This window comes from Triturus cristatus, chromosome 11 (genome assembly GCF_964204655.1).
Source record: "Triturus cristatus chromosome 11, aTriCri1.1, whole genome shotgun sequence".
NCBI lineage: Eukaryota > Metazoa > Chordata > Amphibia > Caudata > Salamandridae > Triturus > Triturus cristatus.
The window spans coordinates 1,119,561,997-1,119,579,772 of record NC_140594.1 but is presented as its reverse complement, the minus strand read 5'-3'; the positions used below and the strand labels follow the sequence as shown (position 1 = coordinate 1,119,579,772).

At 42.5% G+C, this 17,776-nt stretch overlaps 1 protein-coding gene across 2 annotated transcripts in view; it reads left to right on the top strand.

The window, feature by feature from the left end:
* The window catches only part of LOC146786147 (cytochrome P450 2J6-like), a 70,325-nt gene that overhangs the window by 28,849 nt on the left and 23,700 nt on the right, over positions 1–17,776 (top strand). For both annotated transcript variants that reach the window (XM_085635651.1, XM_085635652.1), the window contains exons 5-6: positions 476–652; positions 6,139–6,280. In XM_085635651.1, the coding sequence (XP_085491777.1) occupies positions 476–652; positions 6,139–6,280 (319 nt within the window). The remainder of the gene's footprint in view (positions 1–475; positions 653–6,138; positions 6,281–17,776) is intronic.

Here is a 17,776-nt window from a genome sequence, read left to right as displayed (position 1 = left end):
CCGATGTAAAAGTGTCATCTCGCTGACAACATGGATGTAATAATATAAGCTATGAACATTCTGTATCTTCATCAACCCTGAAGAATTCATGTAGTTTGTGTTCTCCCCTAATCCATGCTAGCAGCAGGATAATGGTTTCCAATTTATTGAGCGGAGATTGTATTGCTCTGTTCCAAAATTCAAGTCCCCATCCAGAATTATGTCCCACAGTTCTGCACTGGGTTTTATGGAGGCCATGTACGTTCTTCAAGGCTCTCAGAACAGCTTCGTACAGACCCCCAAATCCTCTATTTCATTTGACACCAACATTATTAGAGCAGACTTGGTTAGAGTACACCTGTAATCCAGGTTATGAAATTCTGAACGAGGACACCAGAGGGCAGTTTGAAAACCTGTAATAATTTGACTGTGATGCACTAGTGTTTGTTGCAGAACACAAAACACGCTTCAAACCTGTTACTGTTTACTTCCGCAGCTCTTTGATGCTTTCCCTTGGCTGATGCGCCATCTTCCAGCACCTCATCAGAAGATCTTTAAGTATCAAACCTTAATGGAGACATTTGTGAAGAAGCAAATTACAAGGCACAAAGAGAATGGAGTGCCAGAGCAGCCTGAAGACTTTGTAGACTACTACCTGACACAAATATCAAAAGTAAGTATTGAATATTGGTTGACTCTGGTTTAAGGAGGTGTTAGTTACACGTGAAAAACAAACAGGCATTTTCAAACAATTGTGCAAGATTAGGAAGAACTTTGCAATAATTGATCATATAATGTGATTGAGGGCCTGCTGCATTTCCCTGAATGTGTGAAAAGAAACAGAATAAATAAAGGATTGCTAGATCCTAATGTTTTCTAAGTCCTTAAAACTGCACTAATTTCATATCACCATTTTTTGAGGATGATGTCTGCTATCCCTGTCTTATGTGACCTCATCCATCAAAACAGTCATGAACTTCCTTTACCCCTCTATCTCTGACTGTAACTACCACCGTTCGCCCTTCATTCTCATTGATACCTTGAGCTCTTCCATTCCTCTGTAGGCCAAGCCTCTAATTTAACCCTTATCCCAATGGACAGGAGTCCTTCTCTTCCATTCCTTACATCAATTCTTACCTCTAATGATGGCTCTCAAAGCTTACTCTTCCCAAATTGGGTGATCTATTCTACTTGAAGAACTTGGAGTATTGGTTGAGGGAGGGAACCCTACTCAAGCAGCAACCACATTTCTTGTCTGGGTGAAAAACAAAAACAAACCACAAATTAACCTGTGCTTAACCCTCTGGTAGCTTTGCACAAAGCAGTCAGGCTTAACCTAGAGGCAATGTGTAAAGTATTATTGCAGCACTTCAAACAGTAATTAAGTGAAAACACAACACAAGAAACATCCCACACCAATTTAGACAAATACAGTACAATTTAGAAAATGATTTGAGACCTAAAGAACAAAAATCCAGTCAGTATACCCCGAGCTATGCAATTTTAAAGATTTAGGAAGAAATAGTGCTTAAAAGTACAAAGTGCCAACTATGGTTATCTCATCACGCCAAACAGGGACAAAGTCAGAAGTTCAGGCTGACTGTAATGGAGCACATACCAGATACACGGACCAACTTACTTCCGCTGAACAAAGTACCTTAAATCTTGGTTGCTAAGCGTTGCAAGATACCATTGTGGTGAAGATGCATGCTCCAACTTGGTGTACAAATGATCCTATATTCTCAACTCTGCAGTAGCTGGAAACAGCAAGGAAGCGGCGCCTTTCTCATCCAAAATCCTAGTCCCAACCACCCTCCACAAAGCCTGGTCTTATCCCACACTCTATATTTTCTCACAGAAAGCTTGCCTCACACATTCTGCTGCTTTCAAGCAGCAACACCAGACATACTTCCCATTTATACACATCAATGCATAACAATAAATCAATACCAACATAGATAAATATCACAACATAAAATATAAAATAGCCTCTTGATACCACCAGTGTGGAATATTGATAACAAAATACGATGGAAGAATGATATTAAATGCTAAACATACGTTCTAAGACTTTCTGATAATCAAAACAAATGACCTTGACGGCCATACTGTTTTAACACCATAGGCCAGATTATGACTTTTGGTGCAGCGGAAGCAGGCGGTATGCCACAGCCACGCTCCCGCTGCACCAAAGCCATGGTCGGGCCTCTAGTCAGATTAGGCATTTCCTTCTGTCTGGCGGGCTGTTTTATGGCATTCCCACAGCGTTGCCTCGAGAAATGTCCACCGCATGGGAACGCCAAAAACAGTTCCTGCACGACATGGACTATAAAGTCCATGCCATGCAGGAAATGGTGTGCATGCATACTGGGGAGCATATGTTGTGCACCCCTCCATGCATCCACATGGCATGAGGCACCAGGGGGCCCTGTAGGACCCCTTTGTTTCCTCTTCGCCATGGTTGTCATTGAGGTGGAACTGCCATGAAAACCGGGGCATAGATGAAACTCTTAAAATGCTTTGTAGGACAGCAGCGGTCCCGCCAAGCATATTGTGTCCTCAAGACCGCCGCATCACCGCCAGGGAAAGGCGGTTCCCTGGCAGTGGCTGTGATCCCAAGGCAGTATGACCACTCAACTCGTAATAGGGTGGTCGGACCTCCGGTGCTGCGGTGGCTGGACAACCATGCCACTATGAGTCTGGCAGTCCTCGGACCGCTAGACTCATAATCTAGGCGGAGTTTTAGTAATCCTACCCAATTTCCCAGTTCTTTCCATACCAACACCATCTTCCCCCCGAACCTCTTCTTTTTTTTCAGAGGCTTCCACTCGAACCTTCATGTTCCATAATCACTTCCTCTCCTCACAACCAATTGTACTCAAGAGGCCCCTTTTCCTCATTGCCCCTCTCCATATTTTCTGTCTCTTTGCCTATTGCCAATCAACTCATGCCACACACAGTTATCACTTAACACAGAGTTATTCAAACATTCCACAACTCTCAATGGTTCCGAATACACACTTTCACTTTTGGAACCTTACCCACCTTCCGGACCTTCACCCAATCACCTTCCACTAATCTCTCCACCTACCTTTGTCCCTTACTTAGAATAAAAATAAATACACACTGATCTTTCAGAATATTTCCCGGCAATCATTCCCTTTTTCTCGCAATATCCATCCATCCTAGAATGTCCTTAGTGAATGGTTCTCCACTCTGCATCAGGACAATTGGACTAAATCCTGTGAGTGAAGGAGTTAGACGATACTTCCACAACATCTTTTTTTATCTCAATCTCCCATTTCTTATCATTCCCACAGGCTATCTGAATGTGCTCCTTTAGTCATTCGATTAAAGCTCCCCTGCCCCATTTACAGCTGGATGAAATACAGAGGTACTCATATATGAACGGGAGGTAGGCAAGAGGTATTTACAGAGGAGGGCTCATCTTGCTTACTTGAAAGTACACCAAAAATAAGAGCCCTACTCAGATATGTGAGCTAAGCCTCCTTTGTGGAAAAATTGATCAATCAATCACTCAGGGGCTTAGAAAGCGTGCTATTCACCCATGAGGGTCTCATGGCACTGGGGGTGGGGGGGTGCAGCTCCGGGTCAGCCAAAAAGCCAGGTCTTGAGGCTCTTCCTGAAGGTGTGCAGCGTAGGAGAGCATCTGATGTTGACTGGGAGCTCGTTCCAGGCCTTGGTGACGACGTAGGAGAAGGCTCTTCCACCTGCTCTGGTTCTGCGGATGCGCGTGGTCTCTGCCAGGCCGAGGTTGGTGGAGCGGAGGTTTCTTTTGGGTACGTGGAAGGAGACTCTTTCATTGAGGTATTGTAAAGGGATTTGTAGGTGTGGGTGAGTGGCCTGAAGGTCATTCTCTTCTCGACGGGGAGCCAGTGGAGATCTTGCAGGGTTGGGTCATGTGCTCATGTCGAGAGGTGTGAGGACGAGTCTGGCTGTGGTGTTCTGGATGGTCTGGAGTTTGTGCAGCAGGTATTTGTTGATTCCAGCATCGAGGGCGTTGCCGTAGTCCAGTCTGCTCGTTATGAGGGAGTGGGTGATGGTCTTTCTGGCTTTGCATGGGATCCACTTGAAGGTCTTGCGGAGAATGCGGAGGGAGTATAAACAATTGGAGGCGACGGCGTTGATCTGGCAAGTCATGGTGAGGGAGGAGTCTAGAATGCGTCCGAGGTTACGGGCGTGGTCTGTCGGGGTGGGTGGGTTTCCCAGGGCGGGGGGCCACCAGGTGTTGTCCCAAGTGGTGGGGGAGGGTCCATGGACGAGGACCTCAGTTTTCTCCGAGTTGAGCTTCAGGCAGCTGTTGCTCATCCAGGCTGCAACGTCTTTCATTCCTTCCTGGAAGCTGAGTCTGGTGACTTCGGAGTGAAGGAGAGGATGAACTGGGTGTAGTCGGCATGGGATACTATGCTGAGCCCATGCTGTCTGACGATGGCGGCAAGGGGGGCCATGTAGATGTTGAAGAGCATGGGGCAAAAAAGTATTTTGTTGCATAACCCTCACCCACTATGATTTATCCTCTTGGCATGCTTCAATATTGCGTTCCTCCCGTTCTGCTGCAGAATCGGGCATGCTGTTCCCTGTGTGTTACACACAAGCACTGTATGGTATACACAAAATGATGGGCAAAAGACATTGGAGGGTTCTTTAGAGTTAAAAATGATAGTCTGGAAGGAAAACCTGCATTTTATTCTGTCTTCCAGGCGGTATGATTTAAAGGGGAAGAACAGTAGAAAGCATGCTCAGATTGAATGATCCTACTTTCTGATCGGTCTACATGTTTCAAGCCACCTTTCCCCACGACTTTCGCCTGCACCAAGGAACTATTCTCCCTGAGACCACTCCTAGTTCAAAAACAATGAAAACGCAAAGTGGTATGCCTTCACACACTCTGCATGCAAATTCAAAAACACCATACACACTCCTACTTGGTGTTACTTTCTGTATTTTTCTGACACATATAAAAAGAGAATTAGTTTCCCGTGGTGAATGGCACTTTATCGGAAACCGTCCGTTCCTCAACAGTATAGCAAATAGATATCACCATGCATTAAAATACACCCTAATGTGGTCCATGCATCTGGAAAGAATGCATTCTAAATGCTGTGTTTTGTTGGACACATCTATAATAATCAATGGTAAACAACTGTGATCAAGCACCCAAAGTAAAACAGACATGCTAGATAGCACAATACATAAAAATGACATTACATACATGTGTAAAGCAATAATATTGCTTCATAGGTCCTCCGGTGGCGAGACAAGCCTTTTGTCACACCCTGCATGCAAAAATAAAGGTAAATCAGTTGTTATGAATGAGAAGCGTGATCCTTTTTTGAAGGATCACTTCAGCTATGCTGTACTCACTGCATCAAGTCTTGTCTGGTTTAGTAGCCTGTGATCAGGTCAACGGAGCCTGAACATTGCCTGTGGGAACCCGCATATCAGGCTTTTATCTGTCTTGTGTTAGATTGAGAGTGTTTGATCGGGGTTGCTGGGGGACAGTCAACTAGACATCGCACCCAGCCAAGTTGGTGGGGATGAATGGAACCATTCTTGGTTCCATTCTGTTTACTCGTCTCTCATTACCTTGCAGGGCAAGGGTAACAAAGGACCGGATTTCCATTGTTGGAGATTTTTTCCTTTCTGCGGTGTGCATATCAGGCACCTATTCTGTTTGCGGAAAGCGTATGCCTTAGGGAGCTCAGAAAATGACCTAAACAAACCAAGCTACACCATTAAGCTAAAAAATTCTGGATGAATTAGTGAAATTAGATGATAAATAAAAGAAAGGAATTCCTGTGTTGAGGATTTTTTCATATACAATGAAGAAAGATCCACTCACTCGCTAACTGAATCAACTTTAATACACAATTGGCCCTAATACCCTGTGTAATATCCCATCTGGTATTATGAACAGTAAAGATGATTTTTTTCCCTAACATTTAGAGCCTGATTCACAAAAGGTAAACTGGCATTTTTCAGTAAGTTTACGACTGTTTGCTATTCACAAAAGGAATTATGTGTAGTAACTTTATGAGTGTGGAGTTTCCACACATAAAAAGCCCTATCTGTCACCTCCTTTTACAATACTGATTTGGATACTTTGAAACTTCTCACCCAGCCTCTTATTTTACCCAGGCCTCTGATGATACAACTACTCCATATGATGAAGACAACTTGGTCCACCTTTTGGTTGAATTGTTCATAGCTGGTATGGAAACAACCAACAACACACTACTCTGGGCGCTTCTCCACATGGTGAATCAACCTGAACTACAAGGTGAGACTCTGAGTGAGGACAGGATAAAGTATGCCTCATAAGTTTATACATTAATGTTTTGGGAAAATTCCTACATTTAAGCCAAGAAGTATTCCGGAGGTTTTCAAGGCATGAGGTTACACGAAGACCTCTGTCTATGGAGGGTGTTGTAGTGTCCACAGGTGGAACCTATAATCCTTTCATGAAGGCATGGCATAGGAGTCTAATGCCTCAAAGATGGGAAATGGTCTTGGCTACTAAACTGGTGCAACAGGAATGTGTCTGTTAAAAGACCTTGAGTTTGCATGGCTCAGTCTTATCATACCGATGCTTGATACCCAGGAGTTGTATCCAGCAGTGGCTCCACCGCAATGGCGCAGGAGTGTTGACCCACTGCCTGGCTCAGAGCCAGCAAATGTAAAATACAACTATGTTCTTGCATTGTTTAATTTTGCATTTGCTGGCTCTTAGCCAGTGCTGTAGGGAGGGGCAGGGCCATGGGAGGGAGGAGGAGGAGGAGTGCTATGTGCACTCCACTCCCTAAGTGCTCATGTGTGTTTGGCCAGCTGTCTCAGGCCGACCAAAACACACATGTGCACCTAGGTTTCTGCAGCCCGCTGCATTGAGCAGCCGGCTGGAGAAACCCCACAGACTCTCTGACCTGAGCGGAGCATCTTTCTAGCCCGCTCAGGCCAATCCCTGTGCTGCTCTGCAGCACGGGGATTGGATGGGAGTCTGTCCCAGGGGCTGCTGGGACCCAGGAAGAGAATAGTCAGTGCGACGCAATGCTGGAGGTGGCCAGCGACTAAAGCTAAGGATTTTTTAAAATAATGTATTTCTAAATTTCTAACACCCTCCCCCACGCGACCCCCACGCTCCCTCCACCCACCCCATCTCCTTTTATTTGTGGTGGCCGCCACTGGTTGTATCTTGGCAGTTTGAAAGTTTTCACAGCTATATTTTTAGAGGTATTGAAAAATGAGTTGAGTATTAGCATAAGCAAAAACCAATGTACTTCCTCTTTAAAGGTGGATCCTAAGTCCAGTTGCTCGTGTGACACCAACAGTACATTTTATGTTCGGTTGTAAGCATAGGACGTAATTGGTAAAAATCTTGCAATCTGAGGACGTTATAGAAATTGACTGCTGTTTTCTACCTTCCATACAACTTGAATATGGGCATGCACATCTCGATCTTGACATTCCAAAGGACATTTGGGCCCTCAACTTGATACTGTCTAGATGCATGTTGGTGGTCTTTATGAAAAGGGCAGATGATCTTCTGCTAATCACTAGTGGACCCTGTATCCACTTTTCTAAAAACACCCTTGCATCATGCACTGTAAGGAACCATCTTGCTGGGTCTTAAATACTCTCATCGCACTCAATACTAAATATGATCAGAGATCTCTTTAAAGTCTTAGTTCACCTGGATGTTAAATCACTTCCTATTACTTAATGCTGTGGGTTCTAATTACACACCTGCTAAAAAAGATTACATGCATACTCTGAGGAAAAAGTTTGGTGTTTCCTATTCATTTACAAAGCACCTCACCCCGCTTAAGGTCCGAAACTGGGGTACAAAGTTACATTTGAGAATACCACTTATTTAATAAAACACGTCCTTTTAGGGACAGAGCACATGGGATCCCAATGAAAATGCAATAATAGAATCCCCTGTCCCCCTTTTTAGGAATATGTGGCTAGGATCCAAGTCAGACCTGCAACTTGGATATAAAGCTCTAAACACACCACAACTTTAGGTTTTCTTCAGGCAAGTTCTTATAAATCTAAATATCCCTATATTCTCCAAAAGACCACAATAGTTATGTAACACTGTAGGGTTTATGACCTCAAATATTGGGAAGCCATCACTGTTACTTTGCCCTGAGGGCTTGACTTGCACTAAATCTGAGATACTTCTTATACCCCTTTCACAAGAACCTTGTTGAGAGAGGTTTCTCTGCAGTGGTTACACCTAGGGTTTGCTGGCATTTAAATCTGGCAGGCAAACCATTGGCGGTAAGGTAGTCCATCACGGTTGTAGGCCTGGGTGGTGAACTTTGCTTCGTACGCAGAGTTTTCTGCACTCCGCACACTGCGAGACTCGCGGAGTGCAAAAAATTCCGCTTCACGATGTGCAGAGGAGTTTTTTTCCTGCTCGCGATCGGGATCCGGATTTTTTGGTAGGTTCGCGATCTTGAACGGTAAGTTCGCGAGTGCGAGCTGCCGCTCGGGTAGAATTTCTACCCGAGTGGCAGGAATACCAGCACAAACTGCAGTTCGCACTGCACTCTGCCACTCGTGAACTTTGCAGAGTTTTGTTTGTAACTTTGCGGAGTTCCGCTAGCAAAACTCAGCGGGGTATCCTTACCTCCTACTTATAAATCAGCCCCTAAGATTGTATTAAACTGCTGTACAGCATGTTAGCAATATCTATAGTAGAGTACTGATTTGATCATGATAACATTTACACTTAGAGAAATAATTATTGCCTTTTAGTTCTCAAGCACTGCACTGGTTTTACTATATAATGTCATTTTTAATTTGTATTGAACATGTACCCACCTCTACAATAGTTATGTGAGTAAAAAAGTCTGGAAAGATTTGAGCTTTTTGTCTTGGATGATATGTGCAACCATTTATTACTATGCAGTATCCATGCTGGGTGCTGGTAATTACTTTAAATATGTGTTTTGCATTCATAGTCAAGAGTGCATTGCAGTGAGAGCAGCAACTTGGGAATAACTGATAGGTAAAATCTCAGATTTCAAAACAAAGCTCAGTTTTCGGGTAGTGAATAGGGAAAAGAAGAGTAGGAGGTAATATGCTTCATGCCATGAGCTGGTTAGGGACATTCAAGAGAGAACACCTTTCACTTCTTCATTGGCTCGGACATTAAACCTAATTAAGCAAAACTGATTTTATTTTTAAATGCCAACAACTTGCAGTTTAAATCCCCTGGGACACAAGAATGAATGTTGACATCTTCATAGTAGTTAAAATTGATGCACGTCCGGAGCATAAAAAATGTTGAAACATTTACAGGGATTTGGGGGCAAAACTCCTCTGGTCTGAATGGAAAACAGCAAGGACATAAATAGACATGCAAATAAATAGCCTGGGTTATACCAACAAATTCCAGGAAGAGGAAAGGGGACAAGGACAAGAGAGATGCAAAGGTAACAGAGCAGGACCAAACAGTGTAAATGAAATAGCCTTAAACTCCTTTCAATCCTTCATGAGCCTACTGGGCACCCTTCTTGCAAATGTCACACTGCCTCTAGATGGTGTTCAAGCAACATTGGTATTGGCCGTGAGCCACTCAGTACTTGATCTGAAGTGGTTTAAATAACAAAGGAGCAGCAATTTCTTGGACAACAGCTTAGAGCATCACTGACACCTTGGACATTAAGATGGCAAGCATCCATGTAGTTGGGACTGTGTTTCAGGGAGAGGCAGGACGCCGCCAGATTAGCAGCAAAAGTTTAGGACATATTTGCATGCAAGTCTCTTGTTTCGAGGCATCTGCTGCACTAGATCTTTTCTGCAATATCACCATCTTTCAGACACTCTGGCTACCTTCAGGCTCCCCCACCATACCTCACTTCCTTACTCCACTATCCTTAGAGATCCCACAGCTACTGCTGATTTTGGGCTTGTAATTCTGATTTGTTCTCTGATGCACAGCTTGGATGGAAGCAGGGGACAGCATGTCTCACTCTTCTGTGGCACAACAGACACACAGTCAACAAAAGTAGCAGCTGTAGAGCAAGGTCATCAGCAGCTCACCTTGTCTCAGAAAAATCAGAAACACTGAGCTGTACTCAGGCGCAAACTCAGAAACGCTGCAAAACAGTGCCAGATCTGGATACCAAAAATGGCCTAAAGGAGCCCCGAAAGAAAAATAAAAAATGTGGCCAAAGGGTCACATGCATACTCTGACTGTTGGCTCCTTCAGCGAATACACTCATCCTTGCTCTTATGTCCTCCTCAGGTCAAATGCGAGGCTAAAACATCTACTTCAGCTGGCAGTATAACCCATGAACCTAATGTATGAAACCATAACAGTGTTGTTACAAATGTATTGATCTACTCTGTAAAATCACAAACAGTCCCCTGACACAGCACTCCCAACTATTGTATTCTGAGTTCATTTATGGTTGTGATGACTTTTAAGCCAGGGGGCCCTATGAAGTCTTCTTAATTAATTCCAACACCCCTCTTTTGACATAAATGTTTTGAAAACTAAGCATCTCTGGCAAACGTAGATCAACTCAAGACACTTTCTTATCCAAGTAATCCCAACAACATTACTGAACACAATATTGCTGTTTAACAAAAGAGTTGCCACCCCAATAAACCCAACCTTACCCTTTCTCCTGTATCAGATCATCATACTCATCTCAATACTCCTCCAGTATATCCTATTTTGACTGCATTGGAAGCAATTTTAGTTTTTTTTAGGAAAATGGGTGACACCCTACTACACAACACCAAGCTGGCAAATGACCAAGTGAATTTGTTAAAGACCAATGCCTCAAGTACAGAAACAATTAACAGAGTAACACTGCTGAATTGTCGAAAGGAAATCTACAGAAGTTACCCAGAGAAAGCATTGCTATTCTTCATATTGACCATTTGGTTGACCAAGTACAGCTCCTGACAAATAAAATCAGTTATGTGCTAAACAACTCAGACAACTATCTAACTCGGACCAGTTATCCAGCTTCACAACCCACGTTAACTAATGAGTTAGCTATAAATTTAAAATCTACTGAAACAACCAATTCCTCTAACCAAAACTTATTGTTCAAAGTTTCTGATCTGACCTTTACACATAAATTGCATCTTGAGCCTGATCATCAAGCACTGACTCAAATACATTTTTTTTTTATCCGACTGCGCATCAGGATAGTTCCGATAAAGTCATGCAGTAGGTCAAAGAGCAATCTGGCCAACTTGATCATGAAGGGGAGGGCAACTTGCAGCCTTGCATATGTAAGCAAAGATTGAAAAGGCTGAGGGAATTAACTAAGAAAATGATGAAAGCAAAAGCAATGGTTGATCCTCCTCAAAACATCTCAGATTTACCCCTATTCTTAAACGTTATCCAATCTTCAAGCAATTGTGTGGAATAATGTATAATCCTCTGCCAGCTGAGTGACTGAGACATCAAGTTCATCACCTAAAACTCTGCCTAATGACCACCTACCAGCAATAATTGTATCTATCTAGGTTAATGTCAACACCCCAAGAAACAGAAATGAAATAAACTGATGATGAACCTACTTTTTGTTTGCTAATTTTAATGGTAATTGCTCTGAAACCTTCTCACGCTTGCATGAATATATTCAATCAGATAACTTGATTAAACAAAATGCTAACAGGCATAGATCATCTTTTCAAAAACACTTATAACTCAACAAGTCTTTGGATTGTGTTATAACTTCAGGTGACTTAAATACCAATAAACTACCTGAAAGACCCGGCAAACAATAAAAAAGGACCTGTTCTCGAGTCCAATCACCACTCTAGTTCGTACCTGAATTACTGATCCACCAACCACAGTCCCTGTAATCCTGATGCCTGGCTTTCCATCGTGAGTGAGTCTGGAGATTGATCAGCTCTCAAATTGACTTTATGCCTTTGCACTCTTCGGAAGGATTACATGAAGTTTTAAATAGATCTAATGCTTTGAGATTACTATCCTCTTATCCCGATTTCTTAAATGTAAGATCAAATGATCTATTAAGGATTCATTTTATAACAAGTCACTCATCAACTAACAACACAACCAGAGTTTCAGTCTCAGTCTTGTGTCGACAAAGTATGAGAGAAACGCTCAGTTCTCCTAGATAAGGGAATTCTAGGCAGAAGAGTGGCACAAATGAACTATCCCTTAATCTTAAAACCTAATAAACAAATATTATCAAGTTACTCTCATGAACAATACATCTATGCAAAAAGTAATGGGGTAACTATCATCTTTAATCATTCAGATGTTTATTTCTCAAATGGTGCTGATCATTTAATGGTTAATGTGGACAAGGCCATTAATCCAATCATCCAATCATGTGCTTTTTAACAATGATTCTACATTAGTCACTGGGTTTTAATTCATCATTTCTTCATGTTTTGGAGTAGATTACTGATGTAGCTGTATTGAATGATACCCTCTCCAACTCTTTTCTCAAAATCTGCTCTTGGAATATTGCTGGCGTTGAAAAACAATTAAAATACGGGGATGCCAATTTGTTGTAGGCAGGATTTTTGTGTGCACAAAAACAATACTGAGAGGCATATTCTTATTTCTATATGTGCTGCAGAATGCAGCACGCATAGAAAGAGGAAGTAACAAGGAGAGATAAAGATATTTCTCCTTGTTACGCCTAACCTGAGAAGACGTATCTTTTTGGAGCAGTCCCAGGTTTTCCAGTTCTGGTAAACATGGGAATGAGTCAAAACCCATGGGAGTTGCTTGGGAACACCCATGCAACGCCCATGGGATGCCTTCCCAGGGCAGGGTAAGGCAGCAAAGTGATTTACTCCAGATTTATGGAGCCACTCAGGATCATGCAAAGTGACCTTTTGTGTCTTTACAAATCACATGTGAGGTTTGCGTCACTCTTGCACCATGTTGACAAACTGGCTCATAAATAGGCCCTTGAGTGTTCAATCAGAAGGTCATTGGAAGCACCTTTTACTTGACTATTTAATGTTTATTTGCAGAGGAAAGATCTGTGATCACATGGCCCACAAACACACAGCGTGCATGAGCAAGGCGTTCCCGAAAAGTGGCATCATAGATAATGGGGTTAGTATATTCCCAAGTAAATTGCTAAGGATGCGCCTGAGAGTGAGTTGGGATAGCATCCCTATTGATACCAACAATATGTGATGTGTTAGGGAACGTCTAATATTGCTGCAGGAGGAAAACATGGGTAGATTATTATTCGTTAGACATGAAAGCTACATTTGTGCTGAGGAAGCCCCTGAACAATATTGACATTAGGAAAGGGCCAAGTGCTCTTTTAGCGCCCATCCTCACATCACTGTCTTGGTGGAGAGGAAACAAAAATCACATCATCATTAGTTAATGCCCCATGTTGAGAACCCAATGTCGCAGAACAAATACTCCACCGGCCACAAATGAAGGTTTGCCCACAGAGCCACTCCCAGGAAGGCCACCAGGTTCCTCTAGGATAACAACTGCATGCATCTGTGGATCCCCAGGGGTGCAGCTCCTAGTGATAAGCTCGATAGCTTTCACCTCAAGAAGACACACTAGATCATTGTGTGTTGTGAAATTGGCACCAACAAAACAAGATCTTGGACTATTGTCAGATAAGTTTTGCAAAGTCCCGGAACAGACTTTGAAGGGCCTAGCAGACACATTCCATTTCACTTGATGTATGATTCAACAAGCGTGCTGACACCATTATATCTTCCAATAAGTGAATGACACATTTTGCTCTCGAAGAATGTCTAGGATGGGTTCATATTGCTAACGTGCAAACGGAAGGCTTTTAAATTGATAATGATACTACGGATAGTAAACAGCAAGAAATCGGGTTGGATGAATATATTGAAATTTACAAGTAGGTATCAGGCATATTTGCACAGTAAAGGAAATTGCCAAGTAGAGTGTATAGGGTTGTCCTCTGCAAGGTCTCCATCTTAAACAAAGACGTACCAAGGAACCTGTCAGCTGTTTGAGGTCCAAGACCATTCTCCAATCTTGACACATATAAGGCTAAGGGGGGAAGACTTTAAACCCTGTTGTTCCTCTATTGGGACGCTGCCTGTCTTCTGACGCCCTTCGAAGGTTGATGGCTACAACACAGTTCTCTTGTTTTCAATGTTAGGTTCTATCATGACCAAAGGACCTGATTGGCCGTGGGTGAGTACTTAGGTATGAAGTCCAGATGAAACATCACCAGGATGCACAACATCAGTAATTCTTGTACCTGAAGATCCCAATGTGGGATCGGATCAGTGCTTTGCTGCTGCTACTGCTGTCGGTGTCTGCTTCAAGACACACATTCAAAGACACAGAAACAGATGTAGCTTTTCTTGTAGTAAAGGAGACCTTAAGTGTTGCTGCAAAAGCTTATACTTGGCATAGGCATGTAGCCAATTCCAATCTTTAGATACAATTATTAACAAAGATTACTGAATGTGCCCCAAAGCGGGGAGAAGAGGGAGGGAGGGAAGAGATTTGGTGAGGTTAGTGATTGGGTGTGGACTTTCAGGGAAGAAGTGAAAACGATAATATATCCATTTAGACAACAATCAAATTGGTTGGCATTATTCAATTAATACCATATATTGCATGTTGAATCCATCATAAAATACAATGTAAACACAATTTGGACAACGCCATGTACAACAAGAAATCACAGTGCACCATGTACTAGTGATGGTACTGGCAGTGTTGTGATGTCGACGTTTCGACCCCTTGATAGGTGTAGGTATACGTTTGGACCTTACAGAGTGGGGTCTTCCTCAGGACTACAGTGTAAGTGGTAGGGCGGGGGGAGAAGGGCACCTACAAAGAAAACCAAATAAAACAAATATAAGGATAGTTGGACTTAATTTGTGAGGACATAATTAATCCAAAAGTTCAAAAAAATTACCGTATCGAACAGCAAGGTTCTGTGGCGCATTGAATCGTCAGAGAACAGGGGTAAGAAATCTCCCAGCGGTAAATGCGTCAGAGAGTGAAAGTCACCTAAAAGGATTAAGGTGATCATTATTTTAGCAGTCTCTCAGAGTTAAGAGAACAGTAAAATTAGTGTAATGAATTACTAAAAACTTACTAAGTGTCGAAGACACGAATCCATTATCATATAATCCAAAAGGCCGTATCAATATAGCCTGGATGAAACCGTGGCCGCTAATCCACGTGTAGGTGTACAGAAAAACGGGGCTGTGCCTCCACTAATTATTCACCAAAGGATGAATCTAAACACAAAAGAAAAGAAATCGAAGCTATGGACCCTGCAGTCAAATTTAAAAAATCACGGGAGGGTTAGTGCGAGAATGACAGTAAAAGACTAATGCGTTCTATCCTTTATAAGAACAAAATTCAAATAATAGTCACAAAGTAGCATTATAGTCTCGGAGACTAGCGTGGCCCCAATTGATAATAAACCTGATCGTAACGCAAAAAAAAAAAAAAGGGGGGGGGGGGGCTGTGTCAGTACCCAAATTTCGCTCCGGTAAGGGTCCCGGTGTCATAATAGTACACTAAAGGCCTCTAGAGACTTCGCAAAGGATGCTAGAGTGCGGTATTGCGGAGGAGCGGTACTCACCCTCGACGTCAGACCTCACTTCGTAACTGAGAAAGGCAAGCGCGCGGTCGGCCCGTTACTAAGCCTATTTAACGGGAAACGTGCAAACGGACACGTGTCTCCCGTTCCCGTGCTGCAGCTAGATGCCGGTAAGGCATCATGATGGAAAAAAGACTCGTACCTCGCATTGGACACAAAGGAAGGTTATTAAATTGTGAAGTTCATTTAAATGTGACCTTGCTGAGGAAACACTTTAAAATAGTTAATAAATAAAACAAAGCCTGAAAGGTGAATGGATGCAAAGCTCGAGTACAACTAATTACATTTGAAAGCATCCGTATGACGTTGCAATGTGCAAGTAAAGTCATTAAAGTTGAATCGGGCACATATTCAGATCCTGAAGGAGAATCCTGGCGGTTTACATACGGAAAACCTTACTAGTGCATTTCATTGACAAGCTGTCGATTTTGAACATGTTCTATGGTTAAACAACAGTAAATAGCATAGTAAATAGCATGGCACTCGATTTAAAAAGCATATTTAAACAATCCAAAAGACATTCATCAAATAGGTTGTCAACACATATTGAAAACCAGATACCAGGTGAATGAAAACGCATTGTCAAGGTACCATGGCCTGTAGTTGTACGTAAATAACATATATAACAAATGAAACAAAATCTCAAGATGTATATACGTATCAGGAGGAAGGAGTAATTAAAAAACAACCCGCAACTAGAGTGCATGAAACGGGAAACATAACCACCCTCCACCTCAAGAATTAGGTATATATTGATCATTCGAACAGCCTAAATATTTGATTATAAACATTAGGTGTGAAGAACTGCTAGTTGGGCATAAGTACCATCTAGTTCATTTAGCCCATTGGCCACTGTGTCCAAGCGTGTCATCCATTTTGCTTCTCTCAGATTCAGAATGGCGGATATGTTACCGCCTCTTGGTCCCAACATTACTTTTTCAAGTACCAACCATCGTAGATCATCAGGGTTATGTTTTTTAAGAGCACAGTGTTCCACCAATGGGGCTCCCACTACATTACACCTGATTCTGCTATGGTGTTGCAGAATTCTAGATTTCACTTTTTGTTGAGTTTGGCCAATGTAAAGTAGTTCACAAGGGCAGAGTATGGCATAGATCACATTGGTCGAATTGCAGTTGGTGAATGAATTTAGGGTGATTGAGTGTTCTTTATAAACGAAAGTTTTTGTAGTATTCGTTGTTTCACAAGCCTTGCAGTGTGCACATTTGAAATGACCAATCACAGGTGGAAGACTCCATAGTTCTTGGATTGTGGGCGTAGGTGTAGTCTCCAGAAAGGAGTGGACTACGTGGTCCTTAACACTCATAGCTTTTTTGAAAGAGTGCATCGGTGGAATAGGTTGATCGATGTCCTCTGCTACTAAACCCCAATGCCTGTTTATCACTTTTTTAATTGCATTGCTCCTTGTTGAGAAAGTGGTGACACAAATCATTCTCTGTGATGTCTTGTCTTGCTTATCTTTGGGTGTTAATAGGGTCTCTCGAGGATTAAACCAAGCCCTTTTCCGTGCTTTCTTGACCAATCTCCTCGGGTATCCCCTTGCCATCAATCGATTACTCAGATCTTCAGATTCAGCCATATAGTCCTCTTTCTTAGTACAGTTTCTCCGAATCCTCAAGAATTGGCCCACCGGTAGATTGTCCCTCAACCCACGTGGGTGATGACTGTTATATCGGAGCAGGGAGTTTCGTTCAGCTGGTTTCCGATATAACGTTGTATGCAATTTATTCTCCTCACAGTAGATCTTAATGTCAAGGAATGCAAGTTCTTTATTATCAGACTGAATTGTAAACTGAATGTGAGAGTTGCATTGATTGAGCCAGTTATGAAAAATAGCCAGATCTGAGGGACCCCCGTCCCAGATGAAAAGTATATCATCGATATACCGTTTCCATAGGTTGATCTTATCAGAGAATGGATTATTGTTGAAGATAAACAATCTTTCAAAATGGTCCATATAAATAATCGCCAGATCCGGTGCAAAGGCTGCTCCCATGGCTACACCGTTTGTTTGGATGTAGTACTCTCCTTGGAAGAAAAATAAATTTTTCTTCATGGCAATCGTTAGTAGAGAGATGATAAATTCTGTAGGTACTCTCATTGGCGATGGTCGTGTGTTCAGGGCTTCACTTACAATTGTCAGTGCTGATTCCTGAGGAATG